We start from the raw sequence: 24,824 nt of genomic DNA, 5'->3' as shown, positions 1-24,824 counted from the left end.
CACAACTACTGAAGCCCAGGCACCTAGAGCCCATGCTCCACAACAAGAGAAGCCACCGCAGTGAGAAGCCCACGCTCCACAACCAAGAGTAGCCCCTGCTCACCACAACTAGAGAAAGCCTGTGTGCAGCAACGAAGACCCAATGCAGCCAAAAATAAAATATAAACAAATAAATAAATTTATTAAATAAAAAAAAAGAAAGAAAGGCTACTCTCTATTGGGAAGCAAAAAGGACACTCACCCCCAGCGGATGTGCTGCCTTCTGCAGTTTGTTGTAAGGACTGTATTTAGGTTTCGGGGGCTTCCCAGCAGCTCTGTCTTTGTGCCTTCTACTGCTAATATGCTATTAAAAGCAATTAAAAATGACAGCTTTAAAAAAATTATCCCCCAAACCCTTCATAAATATTATTTTAACCTGGGGCAGGATATTAATTATTTCATGCAAGTTGAAGAAAGACAAAAATACAAGAGCGTGCACTTTTGTCCTCAGACGCTGATGCTTTGAGGAGAGATACCTTTGTGCTAGCCCTTTTAGTCTATTTTAAACAAATAACAGGGTCTTCTTTTTCCCAGCATTTTTCCTTATTACTGCACAGATCTCGTTTTATGGACATTTACAAAGGAAATAAATGTCTGAAGGAATTTTATGTGCAAATAAACAAAGATGGCCAGGCGGGCATGAATTTATTTCCATACTAATATTTATCCTCACATTTGTACAGCCAAATGTCAACCCCTTAAATTCTAAAGATAAATAACTAAGGTGTGTAAAAATCAGTGCAAGAATGTACGTATGCATATAAAACACAACACTACATGAGGGCTGGGACTTCAACTAGAAACGTAGAACTGATCTCTTTGGAAGGCTATTCAGAGTAAAAGTGACTGCAACAGGATTAGTCATCTTGTTAGCAGGTGGCTGCAGGATTTAGAAATACAGTACACCACCATGTAATAGCGTACATAAAATAGAAGAGCACAGCATAAAATTAGTGGTAGCATGTAAATATCTAAACAAGTAAAAATGGAACATTGAAAATTGACCTTTAAAGGAAATCAACACTTTTGAGTGGGAAACCTGGTAAAGAAAAGATCTACTACCCCCTTTCCTCCCACTCTTCATATACAAAAATAGCACAGACTCATTTCAGGCAATTTCAGAAAGATCTTAGAAGCCATTACATTTTAGTATTCCTTTAACCAACCAAAATATGCATAAATAAATAAGGAGAGTGAATAAAAGCTAAGTGGATGGATGGATGGACGGATGGATGGATGGATGGATAGATGGTTGGATGGGAGAGAAAAACAGAAAAGAAAGGGAACAGAGGAAGCACACAGTCTGCTCGTGCGTGACCCCCTTCTGTTTTCACTTCTAGAATGGGTACCGCCTACCTGTTTAAGCTGTGTTTCCGAGTTGACATGCACATCACAGATTTCACAGTGAAACGTTTTGTTCTGCAGGCCTGTATTCCCCTTATTCACTGGTCCTTTGCCTTTCACACCTACCCTAGGGAAGGCTTTGATAGTCCCACTGCCGTTCCGAGCTTCTAGCATCGTTTTGTGCTTAGTACCTGCCAGGAATATTTAGAAAAGAAAAAAGAGGGGGAAAATCTTAGTTAGTAATCTCCTCCAAGAAACGATACAACACCACAACATGATGTGATGCCGAGTTTGAATGCAGTTCTTCCAGGGATTATGCTTGAAATATGCTTATGACATAGAAAACTGTAACAATGTGCTCTGATCACCTTATATAACATAACTTAATCACTCATCTTTTTATAATGTCCTGTTTTACAAATAAGCACCGTCAGTACAGGAACTAAACTCAAAAGTCCTGAGATGAAATTAAATGGGTGTGACTTCTTTTCATTTCCTCTTGATGCTAATAAGACATAAATGATAGCTGATGAGGAAGAGTGATTTAGTTGCTACAGGTGTAGTTGGAGGTGAGGTGTAACAAGTGTAAATCAGTTTAAACACGGTGTGTTTACAGAAGTGGCACTAATTAAATGCCCACTTTCTAAATAGAATACAAACAAGCTTTCCTGGCTATGGGGTTTAGGATCAAAGAGGGAGAGTAATTGTATAGAGATCTTAATGACTCTGGAAAAAAAAAGTCCTATTAGAATAGCAAAGTTCACACTGATTGGCTATGAAATTTCAAATATAAACAAATGAGTAAAAAATGGGGGGATTCACCGGCTAAGCAGATACACTGTAAAGAAACCCTTCTTTTTATTAAACCAGTCACATCTTTTGGCTGTCCCACATAACTAATGTAATTCTACTTATCAAGATTTGCTTTTTTTAAACAATAAAATTCAGGATGGCAGTTTGCTTTCAAAAACTTTGCTCACAATTTCCTTCTCCTTGGAGTTGATAAGTATTCTTTACTTTTCTCATTTAGCCATATGTTTTTGCTATGAAATTTTCTCTTGTAATCATGGATGTCCTTTCTGCCATTCTGGTTTTCTAAATCCTGATTTAGGGGTTTCACCTTCCTAATTGTATTTATTAGGTTGTTATCAGTTCTGGAAGCAGAGAAAAAAAGAGAAATTCTTAACTTCTGGTTCTTGGGCCAGCCTCTCAGAATCATTCCATATCAATGAAGAAGAGATGCTGAGGGCTCTCCAGCTCCGTGTCAATCACCCATGTCTTCAATAAGAGGCAATGCACATACGGAACAGGTTTAGAGCCATACGTTTCTCTCTTGTAAAATGATACCTTTACTGAGTCCAATATTAAAAAATGCATATTTTTACCACTTAGGTTCCCCACTTTGAATCTCATTTTCTTATGCACAGCAATGAAAATGTTCATATCTCAACATATTAAGGAGAGAGAAAAAAGTCAACGTTTTGTGAGAAGACGGGAGAGGCTGAAATACGGAGAACCATGTGGTAGTGGTGGTGGTAGCAGTGAGGCTGCCCCGGGGTTCACTTTCACCCATGTCCACTGCAATATAGTGACCTAATGCTTTCTGCTTTGTATGAAGATACCATAAATGAGAGTAGGGCAAGCAATGTTCTGGTGAGCAATACATACCTACACAAATAACTAATGAATGAGTATATATATGCATATATATATATGTATACACACACACACACACACACACACACACATTGTTTTCTCCTACCTTCATTTATACCATCTTCCTACAAATTCGAAGCTTTTGTGCCACTATGTGAGTAGAGGGTTATCCAACCTTCTCTATCCAAACAGGTGATTTTATCAAAATATTTTTTTCCCATGCAACCTCTATAGTCAAACTGAGAAGCTTTCCTGGGGCCGCTGTGGCTTAGGAATGTCTAAGTAGCAGTCAGTAAGAGACAAATTCTCATCCTGACCTTATTTTTTTTTGCGGTACGCGGGCCTCTCACTGTCGTGGCCTCTCCCGTGGCGGAGCACAGGCTCCAGAAGCGCAGGCTCAGCGGCCATGGCTCACGGGGTCCAGCCGCTCCGCGGCATGTGGGATCTTCGCGGACCGGGGCACGAACCCACGTCCCCTGCATCGGCAGGCGGACTCTCGACCGCTGCGCCACCAGGGAAGCCCCTCATCCTGACTTTCTCGAAGGCCCCTTGACTCACTCTGGTTAATATCCTATGTGATTTGAGCTGGCGTTTGATAGTGGCAACCAGAATGGTTCAGAAAACTGTTTCTACCTATTCACTGATATGGAAGTACTTCATCTTGCCTGGGAGGACAAAAAAGAGTCAGGCGTGGGTGGCTTGCCTCAGGATTGAGTGACAGATGGGTTAGGAGGAGAAGAAATTCAAAAAAGTTGCTCCCAATACTAAGTTGCTACCAATAGCAGCAGTAAGTAAAAATCCAGAAAACAGACATTCTCCATATTATCTCTGGCAAGCTAAGACCCACCTATGTCCTGTCCCTAGGGGAGGGAAAGAAACAGAAGATACGTGAGCATTGGAGAAATACCCAACCTCAGAAAAATCTCTGTGTCATTAGCATTATTATTTCAGTGTAGTCTCTCCACAGAAGCTAGTAAAGATAGGAAAGTTAAATATACACACTCATGCATGCCTTACACACACGTGCACGCACACACACACCAAACACGTGTGGTTAAAATTGTGCTGAGATTGGGTGAAAAACGTCAGCTAATAGACTCTGGGGTTACTATTCATCATCACATAGAGTGGAACGTTTGTGCAATGTAACCTCCTGCATCTAGTAGCGGCTTGTCAGTCATAATTAAATAGATATTAGATCATTTTATAAGATCTCAAAGCTTGAACAGCCTGTAAAGGTAGCTGATTTTCCTTCAAGTACAGCTACAATTAAGGAGAGATGTACTACTCTTAATTTTCAAGCATTTATATTTTTGAGAGATCAAATGTGTATGAATACTCTAAAATAGTGACTATTAGGAGAACTGATACTTATTTTATGTTTTAAACATTGCACATATTGTGATAAATTATTTACCTGCTCTTAGCCACCCACGAGTTTAGGTGCTATTATCATGCCCGTTTTAGAGATAACAAACTGAGACTCAGAAAGGTTAAGTTACTTGCCCAGCTCACAAAGCAAACACTACTTGAAGTTACTGGCAGGTAGAAAGTGAATTTCTAATTAAGTCCTTAGAGCTATGGGGATTTAGCTAGAAATCCACTAAGGATGTCTGAGCTAGCTGAATTCCAGTGACACAGGAATCTCTCATAGTACCTTTAATTTTTCTATTTTGTTAATGAAGTCTTTTCTAAACTCGGATTTTAATTTGAGTCTTTCAAATCCCCCTTCCCCTTGTTTTCTTGTAATGCTCCTTTCTGCTCAGCAGAGCACCCGGAACCAGGATGCTATAATAAATGACAGTGGCTTTGTGATGGCAGGTTTGGATACCTCAGGTTCCAACAATGTGTAAATATCTCGCAAGGCTTGTGCGAGATCACTTGTACCGTGATTGCACGGTAGGGCCATTGCAAAGCTGCTTCTGTACTTTAAATGGACTATTTTCTTCCCGTCACTTTTAAAAGGCCATCACTGACAATGACATTCGTTTGAAGCTTCCACGATTCCTGAAATGTGAAACGGTTCTCCAACCACAGTTTAAATGCAGCAAGTCAACATGCTCTTAGAAATACTGATTTTGTTTGCTTTTTTTATTTGTTTGCTTTTGATTGCCTTGGGTCAAGATATCGTATCTGCAAAAATCAAAATAATATGTGCTGCAGAGTGAATGGAGGCTAGCCTTCCCTTTAATTCCTCATCATTTTTGCAACTTCCTTTTTTAGATGGCTCTTAAGTTAGGTACTGGCATAAAGGAAAGGTGGGTGAGCAAGAAAACTGGCAAATGACTTTTTAAAATTAAATCAATCATTCTCTAGGTCATCAGGAAAATTGGGGACATTTCTTTAAAATGGAATAAAACCCAGAGTTCCATCAAGGAGAAGCATATCAAAATATTAATGGTGGTCATCATGCACCAGTCTTTTATTTTCTATTTGTATATGTGCATTTTAAAAAGTCTGGATAACTTAGTTAAAGTAATTTTGTATAGAACTTTCCTTGGAATTATACATACTTTTAAAAATGCACATGATTTTTAATGACAGCATAGGCTTACAATACATAAACGTTATATATTTAACCACTTATCTAATATTAGACATTTGGATTATTTTCTTTTTTTTCCCTGTATAATTATTTTGTAATGAACATCCTACTTGTTAATCTTTTAAAATCTATCCTAAGGTTATTTCCTTAGGATAGATTTTCATAAGGAGTATTATAGGTACAAAATATGGCTATTTTTAAGCCTCAGTTCAAGCTGTCAGATTGACTGTCTAAACAGTACAAAGGAAGTTTCAGAGAGATTCATTTTATAGGGAAATGTATCCTGGTAGAGTTGCAAAATTCACCTTTCTATAAAATACATTTCAATACTTTAAAGTTCAATTTTCCAGAATGCCCAAGAGATGAGATTTAATAGTGTTAGACTAGATCCTTAGCAAACCCACGTGAATGCCAGTGATAGTTTAGTTACCTTCTCATTGACAAGTTCAGATGATTCCAGCTTATAGATACATGGGCAGGAAAGTGGTCAGCCTCCATACAAACAGCAAAATGCAAAGGTGTTTTTAGATGTGTTTATTTATAACATTCAGTGAAATGGCATTATAGTCCAACTCTGTGTGTCCTAAGGAAAGAAAGTTGTTTTGAATCTCTACACCTGAAGGGTATAATTGGCATCAAGAGCTTCCATGTTCTCTCTTTTTTTTAATCCACTAAATGTCAAATTAACCTTTTATTACCCTGACCTCATATATACTATGTATTTTCCATGTCAATCTTAATTTTATTTTGTCTTTGAAATGAAATCTTTGGTTTATTTTATCAGCATATCAACAAACAGTAAGCACCCAGAATGGCATCTATGGTACCAGGTGACCAAGGAATGCCACCAATGAGTAAAAAACTGTTATTTCTGTTAGCTCCCTGGTTGAAAGTAATTTGTTGATTCATCAGTAATGCATCACAAGTCCAAATGGCAGAGGTGAAAGTAGAGACAAGGGAAACAGAGGAGAGGAGAACTTTGCTTTTAGCATCAGAAAGGTCTTCTGAGGAAGAGCTATGAAGTGGGAACAGAAGGGGAGGCCAGCCACACAGCACCAGTGGGGATGGACTCGGTGTCCAAAGACAGCTCAGGAAAGAGCTCTGCAGACCCTGGGAACCAGTAAGCGGAGCACTGGCTGGGTTTGATGGGAAGATAAACATGTGGAATTGATATGGCAGTAACCCTGGACATACCAGCCCATGAGAATTTTCAGGCATCCAGAAAGCCTCTTTTATCTATAACAATGGACTACAAGGAAGATGGAGGATTTCCTGTGCTGCTTTAGACATGCACTTAACAATCCTTATTTGCACCCATCTCTGCTACTTAGAAACAAGGCCCTTAAAATCATGGGAAAATGCTCCACTGCTTTCATATCCATTAACCAAGAGAACCCGGCAAAAAGGTTTTCACATAATAAACACTCAATAAATGGACAAATTAAACACTCCCATAGTATAACAGATATGATGTTGTCTTAGTTATTTATAAAAGCAGTGTTTTTGCTTACTTTTTGTGTAACTAGTTCAGTTTTCACTTTTTAAAATGAAAGTAACACTTTGTTAGAAAATTCAAAGAGCACGGAAAAGTATAAGGTGAAAAGCAAAAGCCCTCCCACTTTTCACCTTCAAGCTGCATGCCCTCAGTAGGGAAACAGTTTCATGTGCAAGCTTCCTAAAATGTTCTAAATATCAGTGACATTATATTAGGCTCGAGTAGAAAAAATAATGTAGGTTGAATGTTCTACTTGGTTTGCGCATGAAACCGCTCTTAAGAAGCACAGCACGTAAAAGTACACAGCAAGAAAACACATCTCAACACAACTCTGAAATCACTTATTCTGGTTGTTCATCCATGAGATGTCACCGAACATGAAATAACTAAACCCTGAATGCTCACAGCTACATAAAATTTTTCTATTAGGTAATATATCCTAAATCACCCATATTGCAAACCCCAAAGTACATTATTTAAAAATTGTAGGAATGCAGGTGACTCTTCCTGTGGCAGTGCAGGTTTGAGGAGGTGGCTCGCAGGGGTGAGGCATTTAGGGTGAGGTGACACTGACCTTGGAGCCAGATTGGCTGGGTTTGCATCACAGCCCCAACATTTAAGGCCTCTATGGCTTTGGGCAAGTCAAGTAGCAGGAATCTCATCAGCACAGAGAGAAAGCTTCACTGAAAACTGATTGCAGAGCAGCGGGGGAAGCTGGATTCCATGACAGCAACAGCAGGGATTGTGGCAAGAATCACGGCTTTCAGGCCACCCCGGGCAGTCTCATTTTCCTTCCGCTTGTAGACCCTCAGGCTTAGGAGCAGTTTCAAGCACACAGCCTTCAGAGAGTAAGATGTTCTTGAGACCATCTGTACCAAATTTGTGACTGAACCCAGTGAAGACCTCTATATAAACGTTTAAGGTTCTGGCAGCACACACAGAGACCTACTCTTTTAGCCACCAGCTGCTGGAGAGAGCCTCGTAGACAAAGTGCTTCCAAGTCAGCCTGTTGTTGTAGCTGAACAGCTATTGTAGACCCTTATAATCTGACTTCATAATGGAGACAGCCACATTTCACTGCCGTGCGGCTGACAGCATCCTGGTACTCCAGCCAGGGGTCAGGCCTGAGCCTCTGAGGTGAGAGAGCCGAGTTCAGGACACTGGACCACCAGAGACCTCTTGGCCCCAAGTAATATCAATCAGTGAGAGTGAGAGGTCTCCCAGAGATTTCCATCTCAATGCTAAGACCCAGCTCCACCCAATGACCAGCAAGCTCCAGTGCTGGACACCCCATGTCAAACAACTAACAAGACAGGAACACAACCCCAACCATTAGCAGAGAGGCTGCCAAAGACCACAATAAGTTCACAGACAACCCAAAACACATTACCAGATGTGGTCCTGCCCACCAGGAAGACGAGATTCAGCTTCATCCACCAGAAAATAGGCACCAGTCCCCTCTACCAGGAAGCCTACACAACCCACCAAAACAACTTTAGCCATTGGGGGAAGATCCCCAAAACAACGGGAATTACGAACCTGCAGCTTGCAAAAAGGAGACCCCAAAGACAGTAAGAGAGGCAAAATGAGAAGACAGAGAAATATGCAGCAGATGAACCAGCAAGGTAAAAACCCACCAGACCAAACAAATGAAGAGGAAATAGGCAGTCTACCTGAAAAAGAATTCAGAGTAATAATAGTAAAGATGATCCAAAAATTTGGAAATAGAATAGAGAAACTACAAGAAACATTTAACAAGGACCTAGAAGAGCTAAAGAGCAAACAAACAATGATGAACAACACAATAAATGAAATTTAAAATTCGCTAGAAGGAATCAAGAGCAGAATAACTGAGGCAGAAGAATGGAAAAGTTACCTGGAAGACAAAATAGTGGAAATAACTACTGCAGAGCAGAATAAAGAAAAAAAAAAAATGAAAAGAATTGAGGACAGTCTCAGAGACCTCTGGGACAACATTAAATGCACCAACATTGGAATTATAGTGGTCCCAGAAGAAGAAAAATAGAAAGGGACTGAGAAAATATTTCAAGAGATTATAGTTGAAAACTTCCCTAATATGGGAAAAGAAATACTCAGTCAAGTTCAGGAAGTGCAGAGAGTCCCATACAGGATAAATCCAAGGGGAAACATGCCAAGACACGTATTAATCAAACTATCAAAAATTAAATACAAAGAAAAAATATTAAAAGCAGCAAGGGAAAAGCAACAAATAACACACAAGGGAATCCCCATAAGGTGAACAGCTGATCTATCAGCAGAAACTCTGCAAGCCAGAAGGGAGTGGCAGGACATATTTAAAGTGATGAAAGGGAAAAACCTACAACCAAGATTACTATACCCAGCAAGGATCTCATGCAGATCTGATGGAGAAATTAAAACCTTTACAGATAAGCAAAAGTTAAGAGAATTCAGCACCACCAAACCAGCTTTACAACAAATGCTAAAGGAACTTCTCTATGCAGGAAACACAAGAGAAGGAAAAGACCTACAATAACAAACCCAAAACAATTAAGAAAATAGTAATAGGAACATACATATCAATAATTACCTTAAATGTAAATGGATTAAATGTTCCAACCAAAAGACATAGACTGGCTGAATGGATACAAAAACAAGACCTGTATATATACTGTTTACAAGAGACACACTTCAGACCTAAGGACACATACAGACTGAAAGTGAGGGGATGGAAAAAGATATTCCATGCAAATGGAAATCAAAAGAAAGCTGGAGTAGCAATTCTCATATCAGACAAAATAGACTTTAAATTAAGACTATTACAAGAGACAAAGAAGGACACTACATAAATATCAAGGGATCAATCCAAGAAGAAGATATAACAATTGAAACATTTATGCAGCCAACATAGGAGCACCTCAATACATAAGGCAAATGCTAACAGCCATAAAAAGGGAAGTCAACAGTAACACATTCATAGTAGGGGACTTTGACACCCCACTTTCACCAATGGACAGATCAACCAAAATGAAAATAAATAAGTTAACACAAGCTTTACATGATACATTAAACAAGATGGACTTAATTGATATTTATAGGACATTCCATCCAAAAACAACACAATACACTTTCTTCTCAAGTGCTCATGGAACATCCTTCTGGATAGATCATATTTTGGGTCACAAATCAAGCCTTGGTAAATTTAAGAAAATTGAAATCATATCAAGTATCTTTTACAACAACAATGCTATGAGACTAGATATCAATTACAGGAAAAAAAATGTAAAAATTACAGACACATGGAGGCTAAACAATACATTACTAAATAACCAAGAGATCACTGAAGAAATCAAAGAAGAAATAAAAAAATACCTAGAAACAAATGACCATGAAAACACAATGACACAAAACCTATGGGATGCAGCAAAAGCAGTTCTATGAGGGAAGTATATAGGAATAACACCCTACCTCAAGAATCAAGAATAATCTCAAATAAATAAACTATCTTTACACTTAAGCAATTAGAGAAAGATGAACAAAAAAACCCCAAAGTTAGCAGAAGGAAAAAAATCATAAATATCAGATCAGAAATAAATGAAAAAGAAATGAAGAAAACTATAGCAAAGATCAATAAAACTAAAAGCTGGTTCTTTGAGAAGATAAACAAAAATGATAAACCATTAGCCAGACTCATCAAAAAAAAAAAAAAGGGAGAAGACTCAAATCAATAGAACTAGAAATGAAAAAAGGAGAAGTAACAACTGACACTGCAGAAATACAAAGGATCATAAGACATTACTACAAGCAACCATATGATGATAAAATGGACAACCTGGAAGAAATGGACAAATTCTTAGAAATGCACAACCTTCTGAGACTGAACCAGGAAGAAATAGAAAATATGAACAGACCAATCAAACACTGAAATTGAGATTAAAAATCTTCCAACAAACAAAAGCCCAGGACCAGATGGCTTCACAGGTGAATTCTATCAAACATTTAGAGAAGAGCTAACATCTATCCTTCTCAAAATCTTCCAAAGTATAGCAGAGGGAGGAACATTCCCAAACTCATTCTACGAGGACACCATCATCCTGATACCAAAACCAAAAAAAGATATTACAAAGAAAGAAAACTACAGGCCAATATCACTGATGAATATAGATGCAAAAATCCTCAACAAAATACTAGCAAACAGAATCCAACAGCACATTGAAAGGATCATACACCATGATCAAGTGGGGTTTATCACAGGAATGCAAAGATTTTTCAATATATCCAAATCAATCAATATGATACACCATATTAACAAATTGAAGGATAAAAACCATATGATAATCTCAATAGATGCAGAAAAAGCTTTCAACAAATTCAACATCCATTTATGATAAGAACTCTCCAGAAAGTAGGCATAGAGGGAACTTACCTCAACATAATAAAGGCCATATATGACAAACCCACAGCCAACATCATTCCACTAAGATCAGGAACAAGACAAGGTTTCCCACTCTCACTGCTATTATTCAACATAGTTTTGGAAGTTTTAGCCACAGCAATCAGAGAAGAAAAAGAAATAAAAGGAGTCAAAATTGGAAAAGAAGTAAAACTGTCACTGTTTGCAGATGACATGATACTATACATAGAGAATCCTAAGGATGCTACCAGAAAACTACTAGAGCTAATCAATGATTTCAGTAAAGTAGCAGGATACAAAATTAATGCACAGAAATCTCTTGTGTTCCTGTACACTAACAACAAAAAATTTGAAAGACAAATTAAGGAAACACTCCCATTTACCCCTGCAACAAAAAGAATAAAATACCTAGGAATAAACCTTTGCAAGGAGACAAAAGACCTGTATGCACAAAACTATAAGACACTGATGAAAGAAATTAAAGAGGATACAAACAGATGGAGAGATATACCATGTTCTTTGATTGGAAGAAGCAACATTGCGAAAATGACTATACTACCCAAAGCAATTTACAGATTCAATGCAATCCCTATCAAACTACCAATGGCATTTTACACATCTAGAACAAAAAATTTTCACAATTTGTATGGAAACACAAAAGATCCCGAGTAGCCAGTGCAATCTTGAGAAAGAGAAAAAGAGATGGAAGAATCAGGCTCCTTGACTTCTCACTATACTACAAAGCTACAGTAATCAAGAGAGCACGGTACTGGCACAAAAACAGAAATATAAATGAATGGAACAGGATAGAAAGCCCAGAGATAAACCCACACACACTTGGTCACCCTATCTTTGACAAAGGAGGCAAGAATATACAATGGAGAAAAGACACCCTCTTCAATAAGTGGTGCTGGGAAAACTGGACAGCTACATGTAAAAGAATGAAATTAGAACACTTCCTAATACCATATACAAAAATAAACTCAAAATGTATTAAAGACCTAAATGTAAGGCCAGACACTATAAAACTTAGAGCAAAACATAGGCAGAACACTCTATGACATAAATCACCGCAAGATCCATTTTGACCCACCTCCTAGAGAAATGGAAATAAAAACAAAAATAAACAAATGGGACCTAATAAAACTTAAAAGCTTTTGCACAGCAAAGGAAACCATAAACAAGATGAAACTACAACCCTCCGAATGGGAGGAAATAGTAACAAATGAAGCAACTGACAAAGGATTAATCTCCAAAATATACAAGCAGCTCACGCAGCTCAATAACCTAAAAACAAACAACCCAATCCAAAAATGGGCAGAAGACCTAAATAGACATTTCTTCAAAGAAGATACACAGATTGCCAAGAAACACATGAAAGGATGCTCAACATCACTAATTATTAGAGAAATGCAAACCTCACACTGTTCAGAATGGCCATCATCAAATAATCTACAAACAATAAATGCTGGAGAGGGTGTGAAGAAAAGGGAACCCTCTTGCACTGTTGGTGGGAATGTACATGGATACAGCCAATATGGAAAACAGTATGGAGGTTCCTTAAAAAACTAAAAATAGCACTACCATATGACCCAGCAATCCCACCACTGGGCATATACCCTAAGAAAACCATAATTCAAAAAATGACATGTACCACAATGTTCATTGCAGCTCTATTTACAATAGCCAGGACATGGAAGCAACCTAAGTGTCCATCGACAGATGAATGGATAAAGAAGATATGGCACATATATACAATGGAATATTACTCAGCCATAAAAAGAAAAGAAATTGAGTTATCTGTACTGAAAGGATGGACCTAGAGTCTGTCACACAGAGTGAAGTAAATGAGAAAGAGAAAACCAAATACCATACGCTAACACATACATATGGAATCCAAAAAAACAAAAAATGGTTCTGAAGAACCTAGGGGCAGGACTGGAATACAGATGCAGATGTAGAGAATGGACTTGAGGACATGGGGAGGGGGAAGGGTTTGCTGGGACGAAGTGAGAGAGCGGCATGGACATATATACATTACCGAATGTCAAAGATAGATAGTGGGAAGCAGCCACCATAGCACAGGGAGATCAGCTTGGTGCTTTGTGACTACCTAGAGGGGTGGGATAGGGAGGGTGGGAGACACAAGAGGGAGGGGATATGGGGACATATGTATACACATAGCTGATTCACTGTGTTATACAGCAGTAACTAACACAACAACGTAAAACAATTAAACTCCAATAAAGATGTTAAAAAAAAAAGAATTGTAAGACTCTAAGAGTAGATATATGTGTAACTGATTCACATGGCTGTACACCTGAAACTAATACAACATGGTAAATCAACTATATTGCAATAAAAATTTTTTTTAAAAAAAGGAAAAAGAATTGTAGCTCCAGTCCACTGTCTGATAGAAACTTCTTTGCTGATGGAAATGTTCTTGATTTGTACCTACCAATATGGTGGCCTTTAGTCAGAGACGCTCTTGAGCACTTGATATGAGGTTACTGCAGCTGAAACTGAACAGGTAAGTCATTTAAATTTAAATAGCCGCCTCAGGCTAGTCGTTATCATACTAGACAGTACATCTCTCCTGCTCAAGTATGCCCTGCAGGAACATGCATAACGTGGAGGCCTATGGGGCTGAATTGTTTTTTTAAACATTTGTAGAAAGTTTAAAGAAGGCGCAACAGCAGACTTGTGATAGAAGAGTCTGTATCTGTATTTCCCATCCAGTTGAAGTCTTACCATTACCCTAGAAGATGCTGAAGAGAAGTGGTAGATAATCTTTGGGCCTTAATAATAATAAGGCCATAAACGTGGACCACTATGGCTGACTGGCTTAAATGAGTTTTTTACTTGAAACACGAAAGGACAGATCTCTGGATGAAACAAGTCTTTACACATTCTCTTCCTGAACACAGAGGCACAAACTAGACCAGGGCTTCCTAAAAGGCAACTCCTGGGCTTTGCTCAAATTTAGATTCTCAGTGAGCAACACATGGTAGACAATCAGTGAAAATTAGCGAAGTATTAGATATTTATAAAGATCAACAAACACAGCAAACTCTCTGGAAAGAGATTTATAAGCTCAAGCTCTGAAATGGTATAAGTCAGAATTTGCCTCCATCAGCTGAGTAGTTTCAACTTACTTGTGCCTCAATGTCTGGAGCTATAGAAAAAAAAATATCTCCTCTACTGAAGTATCGTATTAGATGCATTTTTTAATCTTAAGCATTATTTCTGGCACACCCACATGATCAAGAAATTTTAGTCAATCTTCTCTTCTCCTTCTTAACACTGATTTTGTGTTTAGGCAAAAATTTAGAAATTCCATCCTTTGATAACGTGTCATTTCTATATATTAAAACTTAGTGAACTTAAAAATAAGCTCTGTGTAGGGATAGAAGAGCTGGAATGAGCTTAGTGAAAATGATCAAATGTTACCACTTTAAGTCATTACCAGAAAAATCTGCCCAAATTAGTAATGAGGACTAATTATAAAACATTCCAAAGTTTTTTTCAATTATATAGAGAAAATCATCAAAAACAGCTAAGCAAAGCAATACCTAGTAGGATGTTTGGGGGGAATTTCTTTAAAGAAAAAGGCAAAACATATCTTTTATAATACGTGTCTATAACACACAAATAAAAGGAGCCTTCCAGATCTCTCGAAAAGAGTATGTCCTCTCAGGGTATTTCAAGGACTCTTAGACCGTTTTGTGAATCACACAAAGTAAGTCAGACAGAGAAAGACAAATATCATATGATATCACTCACATGTGGAATCTAATTTTTAAAAAACGATACAAATGTAGTTATTTACAAAACAGAAAGACTCATAGATTTTGAAAACAAACTTATGGTTACCAAAGGGGAAACGGCATGGGAAGGGAAATTAGGAGACTGGGATTGACATATACACATCACTATATAAAATAGATAACCAATAAGGACCTACTGTATCGCACAGGGAACTCTACTCAATATTCCATAATAACCAATATGGGAAAATAATCTGAAGAAGAATGGATATATGTATATGTATAACTGATTCACTTTGCTGTACACCTGAAACTAACACAACATTGTAAATCAATTATACTTCAATAATTTTTTTTTAAAAATGCATTTTCCAAGATTAGGAGAAAAACATGTTTTGAAGGTGGCAGGCTTCCCATGAACAGACCATAAGTGCATAATTCTCCGCTCGGTGCTATAGCCCTGATTCCATGTCTATGATGTATTTCTAAAAGGATAAAGAAGAGAAACACTTAGAATTACAATTTAAATGCAAAGGACACATCTCCCCATGCTGCATCCTGGTTGCTTCTGAGCAAAATTGATATTCAAACTTGGTTTCCTGAAAAACACAGCCCAATCTTAACAGTATTGTCCTAATATCTGGCTCTAAGAAGTAATTGGAGAAGTCTTTTAAAGTTATATTGACAGGGTGGGGGTGAGTGGAGGATGCAGTGGGTGGGGTGGTGATTGTGGTCTGCCCTGTGCGTAGCTAAGAATGGGGTCCTTAAAGAGAATTAGAGAACAATGATTAAATAGACTATACAATGGGGGCCTGCTGGGGCTTCCCCGGTGGCGCTGTGGTTGGGAGTCCACCTGCCGATGCAGGGGACACGGGTTCGTGCCCCGGTCCGGGAAGATCCCACATGCCGTGGAGCGGCTGGGCCCGTGAGCCATGGCCGCTGAGCCTGCGCGTCCGGAGCCTGTGCTCCACAATGGGAGAGGCCACAACAGTGAGAGGCCCGCGTACCGGAAAAAAAAAAAAACAAACAAACAAAAAAACCAAAGGGGGTCCGCTTTCCACCAGCACCATGATCTGGTAACTCTAAATAATGTCAGTGATAAGGACTCTTCCCTAAATAATATTTCATTGGCCTATATTCTGAACAATGGAGGTGGTTACTGGTGAGATTTAGTATATACTAAATTAGCACATCATCTGCTCCATGGAAATTAGTTTGTAGAACTCTCCATTATATGGTCATCCCCAGAAACACACAAATTCGGTTACAAGCTTTAGTTTCACTAATCATTTCATAGAGGTTCGAAATCCTTTGAGCTCACAAAGGCTGCAATTCATGCCCTTGTGTTAATACCTATGTTTCATGAAAACAGCGGATTATAAATGAACAATGATAGTGCTGAGATTGTAAAGATAAAGACACAGAATTTGAGTTAATTCAGTTCTGTCATTCTAGGTGATCACTTGAAGGTTTTAAGAGTAAAAGCGTAGGAGCTGGGCGGGGGGCCGGCTTTGGTGGGCAAGGTCCAGTTTGCCCACGTTGGTAGCTGGCTGTGCTGGCCAGCTTCCCTGCCCTATCTACTTTCCCAACTCCACTAACCTTGTCCCTTTATCTCCCTAAAAACTATTTGCCCTGACATCCTTGTCTCAGAGTCTGCTTCTCATGGAACCCAAACTAGAACCCACCACAATAATCCTATGATGAGACTTACAAGGACCATTCCTACTCTTGACAGGAGAGGGACATATGTGGAGCCTTGCCCTCTACAATCACCCCACAGGTTTACCAACATCACACCCCGAGGGGAAGATCTCTGACGCAGAAGGGAAATACATGAACCGAGAACCCCAAGCAGCACCTTGGAGGGAAGGGGAGTGGCCAAAGTCCCCCGACTGGGCTGAAGGCTTGGAGGGGACACCCTTAGAAAGGGATTCAAGTAAGGGTGACAACCGAAAGCATGTCTTAAACTCCCAAGTGAGATGGTTACACAAGTTCTCAGCTCTGCCTGCAAAACACTTGCCGGGTTTTGGTTTTGTTTTTGTTTTCTTTTCCCAAACACTATAGCTTCCCAGGCCCTGGATATATAATAAATCAGAATCCCAGGATGTAGGAGATTATATATATATATATATATATATATATATATATATATATATATATATGTGTGTGTGTGTGTGTGTGTGTATGTATGTATTTAAATAAATATAAATGTATTTATATATAAACATATGGATATATTTGACATGCATATAAAATATATATATATATATATACATAAAGCTCCAATGGCAATTCTTACACACAAACCAGAGATGACCATAGAACTGTAATATGGAAAATGTTGACCTGATGTGACGTAAACAAATAAGTCATCCCTTCTTTGCCTCCTAATCAGATGTTTCTGATCAGAATTCAGAAAGGACATCCAAGTTCTTCGTAAATCAACTCCAACCTCAAAGGCTATGGTTTACCTGTCAAAATAGATCCTCCCTCAAAGTGAATGTGTTTCTCTGTCACTATGGGGGGATGATCAAGAATTCTGGAAAAGTAAATGGATTTCCAATGATGCCCACCCTCTCCCAGTGATCTCACATTCAGGAGGAACGTATTCGCAGGAGGAAACAGAGGGCAAATCTGAATGGTACAGATTCTGACTTGGGGGGCCAGATGCTATTCTGTGTCTCCCAGCCCCTGAACTCGTGAACTCTCCCTGACTATAACTCATGCTGCCTGCAGGACGAGGATGTGTGCGGAAGGAATTGTCCTCCTTCTGCAATTACCCCCTTAGAGCCTTGAAGTCAGTACTTGAATATTACGCATGCAGCACAAGGATTGGTCGATGACGCCATCAACACACAGCTGCACTATTAACTCAGGGTGTGATTCACAAATGATTCTTTTTCGATTGTAATTGCTGACAGAGTCCTCGCAATGAACCCGGTCTTTTAGAGAAAAACTGATCTTGGGACAAAGGGCTGGCTAAAACCTCAGGCAGGACATAAGTAAATAAATAAACAAATAAAACAATAAAATCTTTATCTATTTAAATCGATATAGATATACTCTATATATGTATCTAGTTAGATAGGTTTATATATATATATATAAAACATCTTTAAATACAGATATAGATATAAACATATATGTATAGAAAGAGCAGGGAGATGGAATCAAAATATATCAGGAGAGAATTCCATCCCGGCTTACCAGTATTTTCTGTTATGCTATAGGAAAGTTTAGTGTTAGTTAGAGAGACCTGGGTTTGAATAATGGCTCTGTCACCTAACTGGTCATGTGTCTTCTCTGAGCCTCAGTCAAAACAAAGGAAGAGTATCTTTACGTTGTCAGAAAAAAATAAATAAAATATTATATGTAGACATCATGGCTGCCTCTAAGAAGTATTTTCTTAAGTTTAATTTTCCAGCTCATATAGATTTAGCCCAAACAACATTATTTGCCATAAAAACCATAATAGGGAGGTTTTTAACCAAAAGTGAATGGAGTTATGCAACCAACTTTTGCAACTATAATATTGGTGCAACTTCAGAAAATTTCAGTTACAAGCAAACGTGTGGAAGTAACATAGCAATCTAGAAATCATATAAATGCAAAGTTGACACTTCAGAATTATATTTTACTGTCTCTCTTAATGTTTATAAAACACATACACACAAACACATATACAGCATGGCAAGGGAGCCCTGGAAACCCTTCCTTGCCCCCCTGTAAGTGACACTTTGCTTGTCATTTTTACTTCTTAATGGTTAATGAATTCCATGTGATAGTTGCCAGTTTTCTGCCTCCCCCTCTGTCCCCTGCTGCAAAAGATCTAATCTATTCAGAGGAAGATAATTGCAGAGCTGTTGAGACAGAAAATAAATCGCTGCATCTCACCACTGTTGTGCGCCTCCAGCTGTGAGGTGGAGTTGACAGCAACCTTGCATAGAGAACAGTAAAGCAGCCGTTTTGCCTTTTCTTCCTCAGTCTCCGTGGAAGGACAGGAGCTATTGCCGGTGGCTGTCGTGGGGCTTTTCTCCACTTTAGAAGTGATCTCAGTTGTCATAACGCTGCTTTTGCGAATTTCCACAGTTGTCGTCGTTGATATTGCTGGTGTCCCTGTGGTACTGTCTGCAGTCAAAGTAGCACAGAAGAAAAGGCAAAAACAGTGGTATTACCTTTCCCTATTCGAAAGTGTATCACTAATATTACATTCTGCTAATAATGGTAAGAACAGCTAGCAAGTGCTGCTTGTCAACTATGTGTCGATCATCTCCTGAGGAAATGTACATAGATGACCACTTATAGTTTTGAGGTCAACCTCCAAAGTAAGACTGCCTTGTCGTAACTTCACTCGGGTGTACACAGCTCCCAACCCAAACAGGCTAGTTAACACAATGTCAGCAGTGTCTGCCATACCCAACAATGAATTGCAAATGAACCCTATGCCCCATGCTTTCTATTTTTATGTTACTTTTTGCTGCCTCCCGGCTGGCTAGTTCTTAACCTCTTATTCAAACTATTCCCAGGCTGTCTCTCCAGCCACAGCTGCTCTTGGAATCGTTTCTCATTCCATATGCTGCTGTGGTCACTATCCAGGGCCACACTGTAAAGTCCATGATAAATGGAGTGGGCAGTGGCTGTAAAGGACAGTGGTCTACCTGCAATGAAGTGCTGTCCTCATAAACGCTTACTTCTTTTTAGTTTATGTTATCAAGATGCCTTGTAACTTGGATTTTCCCTTTGATCCAGAGAGAGAGGTGGGAATATGGGTGAGGCTGCTTATGGCTTCTTTCCCAAATATGGCATCAGACACACTAGTCAATCAGAAGAGAAATGGGCTCTTTTTTTTTAATTAATGAATTAATTTTCATTTAAAAAATGTTATTGAAATATAGTTGATTTAGAATGCTTCAGGTGTATAGCAAAGTGATTCACTTATATATATATGTGTGTATATGTATACATATAATATATACTTTTATATATATGTGTATATATACATATATATATATATTCTTTTTCAGATTCATGTTGAGGGCTATTGTATAAAATAATCCATCTGGCTCTCCCCTTTACCTGACACTTCCTATACTTTTAATCACTTATTTAGCTGTAAGACCATTAAGTAAGTCCCCTGCAGTGTCATGGAGAATATCCTCCAACCATGTTAGAAAAAAAAAAAAGATGACTAGTCTCTCTCATGGCTAGAGAAAAATAAATAAAATGATCCTAACACTGAATTTTGCCACCAGAATACATTTACTCCCTTGAACACTGAGAGGCCCACTTCCTGATTAGTGTTTACTTGCCTACTAAGATACCAACATTAAAATATCAGGTAATTGCTAGAAAATATTTCTGAGAATCTAGATATGGCATAAAACACAACAACCAACTTGAGATGGTCCAGTAGGCATCATTGCTCCCAGAAAACTGGAAAGTATTCTTTGAAAGCAGGTGCATGAGCGTCTGTGAACACATAGCAAGTGGCCAGTTCATTTGCTAAGTGTTTTATATATGTAATTTCATTTAACCGTCACACATACTTTTGAAAATGAAGAAATTTCAGACGTTAAGGAAATTTCCAAAGGTTACACAAGTAGTATATGGTGAGTCAGGACACAGTGTTTCATGGAATTAAGAAATTAGGGATTTGGGGGAAAATGTATTGTGAATGATGCTCTTGGCCATAATAATGAACCTCCATGGTAAGGTCACAAAGAGTAGTGGGCTAAAACCACTCAATTGTTTTTATGATCAGTTCTATGGGAAGTGACAACCACAAAGATAGGTATAATTAAACTTATTGTGGCCACTTGCTGGAGCCAGAGTGTCATACTGTAGGTATTTATTTCATTTAAATCTAAATAAGGATATCCCTAGTAGTACCCTACTTCTAACAATTTTCCTCTGGATTGACAATGTTTATTTTATGTCTTGATCTGAAAATTTTACATTGCATAGATTATAGTAATCTTAAGCCAACTTCTCTATTTACAGTGAAATTCAAAACAAAAGTATAGAATAAACATAACCATGGATCTTCCAATCTCTGTGACAGCTACATCAGCATCATTCCTAATCCCAGAGGATAACGTACATTTATACCAAGGACACCAAAGATTAGAGACACCAGGCTGTCTATGTCTGGGGCTTAGTGAAGTATTAACATCGATATTTCTTAAGGCAAGTCCCTTGCACGAGACAGGCTTAGGGGAATTTGTATCAAAATGCTTAACTTCCGGCACTTCTTACTTTGTTGCATCTTTCAGATCACATAGCTGAACAAAGATCTGTGAATTTTCTCAAGCTTGCGGTTAGTTTGAAAGAAATACAAACAGTTATATGTTTGACATTAAATTTAATATGTAGATCTTGAGTCCACAAAGATAAGAGTACTATTGATTTATAACAAGACATGAATTTTTCACTTACTCTTCATTTGCCAGTAGTAAAGAGGGCTTTTTTTTTTAAGTAAAGTAAATATATTTTAAGATTATGCCACAAAAGAATCAACTATTTCATTTAGTTGGCCCTTGGTATCTGGGGGTTCTGCATCTGCGGATTCAACCAACCAAGGATCGAATATATTTTTTAAAAAATCCCAGAAACTTCCAAAAAACAAAACCTGAATTTATTGTGGGTAGGCAACTATTTACATAGCATTTACATTGTGTTTGCAACTAGTTACATAACGTTTACATTGTACTAAGTATTGTAAGTAATTCAGAGATGATTTAAAGTAAACGGGAGGATGTGTGTAGGTTATATGCAAATACTGCATCATTTTATATAAGGGACCTGAGCATCCATAGATTTTGGTAACCACAGGGGTTCTGGAACCAATCTCACGCGAATAAGGATGACTGTACTTTGTGTAGAAATTACATATAGCAAAGATATTTTCCTTAGTATGGTACATTAAATTACCAATTATATATAACACCTATCCAGTCATTAAAATAAAATTTTATATCATTGATCATGTTAATAGCATATACTCTTGCTAAGATGTGATGAGAATTACCTCTGTGATCTTCCTCCTAAAACTCATAACCCCTGTCTAACCATGAGAAAAGCATAAACAAACCTAAATTTAAGGACATTCTACAAAATTCCTGACCAAGAGTCCTCAAAAATATTAAGGTCATCAAAACAAGAAAAGTCTGAAAAACTGTCACAGTCCAGACAAGTCTAAGGAGACAGGATTACTAAATATAATGTGGTGTCCTGGTTAGGATCCTGGGGCAAAAAAAAAAAAAAGAACATAAGGAAACTAACACAACATTGTAAATCAACTAAACTGCAACATAGAATAAGAAATTACATTCAGAAAAAGATGTGGTACGTACACACAATTGTAACAGTCAGATGAAGAAAGACAAATACCATATGATTTCACCCCTAGGTGGAATCTAAAACACCAGAACAGAGGAACAAACAAAAGAAAACAAAACCAAACTCATAGATACAGAGATTAGATTAGTTGTTACCAGAGGGGAAGGGGGGTGGAGGTGGGCAAAATGGGTAAAAGGGGGTCAACTATATGGTGATGGGTGGTAACTAGACTTATGCTGGTGATCACTCTGTAGTGTATACAGATGTTGAATTGTAATGCTGTCTACCTGAAACTTACATAATTTAAAAAAAGAAAAAGAAAACAAAAAAACCTTTAGGTATAAACTTATGAAATCAGAATGAAGTATGGACTCCAGGTAATAATATATCAATATTTGTTCATTAGCTTTGACAAATACACCATAGTAATGTGAGATGTTAATAATAAGGGAAACTGAGAGCATATACAGGAACCGTCTGTTGTGTTTTGTACCTTTTCTGTAGATTTAAAGCTAGACTAAAATTTGAAGTTTATTTATTTTAAGAAAAATAGAATTATGACCAGTCAAAAAATAGTGCATCATTTCAGTTACTTTCTAGAATCATAGTCAAAAGGGATCTTAGTGGTTTCATGGTATAGCTTTCTAGGTTTTTAGATTAGGAAATTTCAGTAAAACTGGGACTTGACATTGCATCTCCCAATTCCAAATCCTTATTGCAATTCCAGATTGTTATTCTATGTTGCAATGACTCATGTATTTGAACTTCCTTCCATCAACATTTATTGAGCCGCTATTTTGTGCTAGGAGATGGGACGGATAATAGATGTCCATTATGTGATGAGTGGTTCATGAGACATCCCATAATGACTCGGAATAATAATAATAATAAACTTAACAATCCTTCATCAGTTTTGTCCATTGCTATATCCTTGCACTTATGCTTGGCATAAAAAGGCAGTCAATAAATATTTATTGAAAGGAAGTAATGAATGAATAAATGAAGGAATGAATGAACAAAACACAATTATAGCTTATGATGGTAAAAACAATTTTAAAGCATTTATAGGTATAAACTCATTCAAGCCTCCTAAAAAACTAAGAGGATAAATTAGGAGTTTGGGATTAATAGATACACACTACTATATATAAAAAAGATAAACAAGGACCTACTGTATAGCACAGAGAACTACACTCCATATCTTGTAATAACATATAATGGAAAAAAATCTTTAAAATAATATATATATATATAATATACAAAGTAATATAGAATATAGAAACATATGTACATATATATGTATATATATATATGACTGAATCACTTTGTTGAACACCTGAAACTAACACAACACTGTAAATCAGCTATACGTCAATTAAAAAAAAAACAAAGATGGGCATACCATTTTTATCCTCATCTTAGAGAAGAAATTGAGGTATGGAGAGATTTGGGAACTTGTGCAATGCCAGGGCTGCCAGCTGAAGTCCAACGATTTGAATTCAGACAGTCTGGCTCGGAAGCACAAGCTCTTCATTTATTTTTCATTGCTAAAATTTTGATTTTGTTCGTAAAAGAACTGACTGTATCCCTTTCAGTTAATTCCAATTAGTCACGATTTATTATGAGTGCTGGAAGATAGAATCTTAAAAATTTGACTTAAAAAAAACTGAACTTGGCCCGAGCTAGAGTCATTCATGTATGTCTAATCATCCATTTATGCTAATGTATTAAGTTGCTGGAGTCCATTTAGGAGGAGAGGAGAAAAAAAAAAACCCTACAGTTCTCAAACAACCTCTTCTGCAAAATGATAAGAGTAACGCACAAGACTTCCTTATTGCACAGTTTTCTTTTGTCTTTTCCAAAAGATGCGAAACTAGAATAACAATCCACTTTTCTTAATGTTTCCCAGATTCAGATTTCTTTGCACTATTCAACCAATGACCCAATGGGAACAATCTATGTGACTGGGAGTCGAAAAGAATGGGTACATTCCAGTGGGAAGGAACAGTTTGAGATGGCTGGGGTTTGCATTTCTGTGCTGTTTTTTTCGCCAGTGCCCTCTAGCAAACATTCATTATTGTAACTGTCACTATTTGGCTTTGACATCAAAACAGATTGTTAATACTTTCTGGAATGGGGCTTTAGTGGAGAATGAAAGGAAACTTGTCAGTATTCAGAGTGGCCCATTTTGGCCCTCATTCTTATATAAAAACACTGTAAATACTTTTTTTAAAAATTCAAAAAGCA

At 37.7% G+C, this 24,824-nt stretch overlaps 1 protein-coding gene across 1 annotated transcript in view; it reads right to left on the bottom strand.

The window, feature by feature from the left end:
- Positions 1-24,824, bottom strand: part of ZNF385D (zinc finger protein 385D) — a 334,430-nt gene that overhangs the window by 8,323 nt on the left and 301,283 nt on the right. Inside the window, exons 5-7 of the mRNA XM_065875748.1 lie at positions 19,134-19,367; positions 1,396-1,574; positions 242-343 (exon numbers count right to left, since the gene is read on the bottom strand). Coding sequence (XP_065731820.1) covers positions 242-343; positions 1,396-1,574; positions 19,134-19,367 — 515 coding nt within the window. The remainder of the gene's footprint in view (positions 1-241; positions 344-1,395; positions 1,575-19,133; positions 19,368-24,824) is intronic.

The sequence above is a fragment of the Phocoena phocoena genome, chromosome 4, assembly GCF_963924675.1.
Source record: "Phocoena phocoena chromosome 4, mPhoPho1.1, whole genome shotgun sequence".
NCBI lineage: Eukaryota > Metazoa > Chordata > Mammalia > Artiodactyla > Phocoenidae > Phocoena > Phocoena phocoena.
This window is presented reverse-complemented; position numbering and strand designations above follow the sequence as displayed.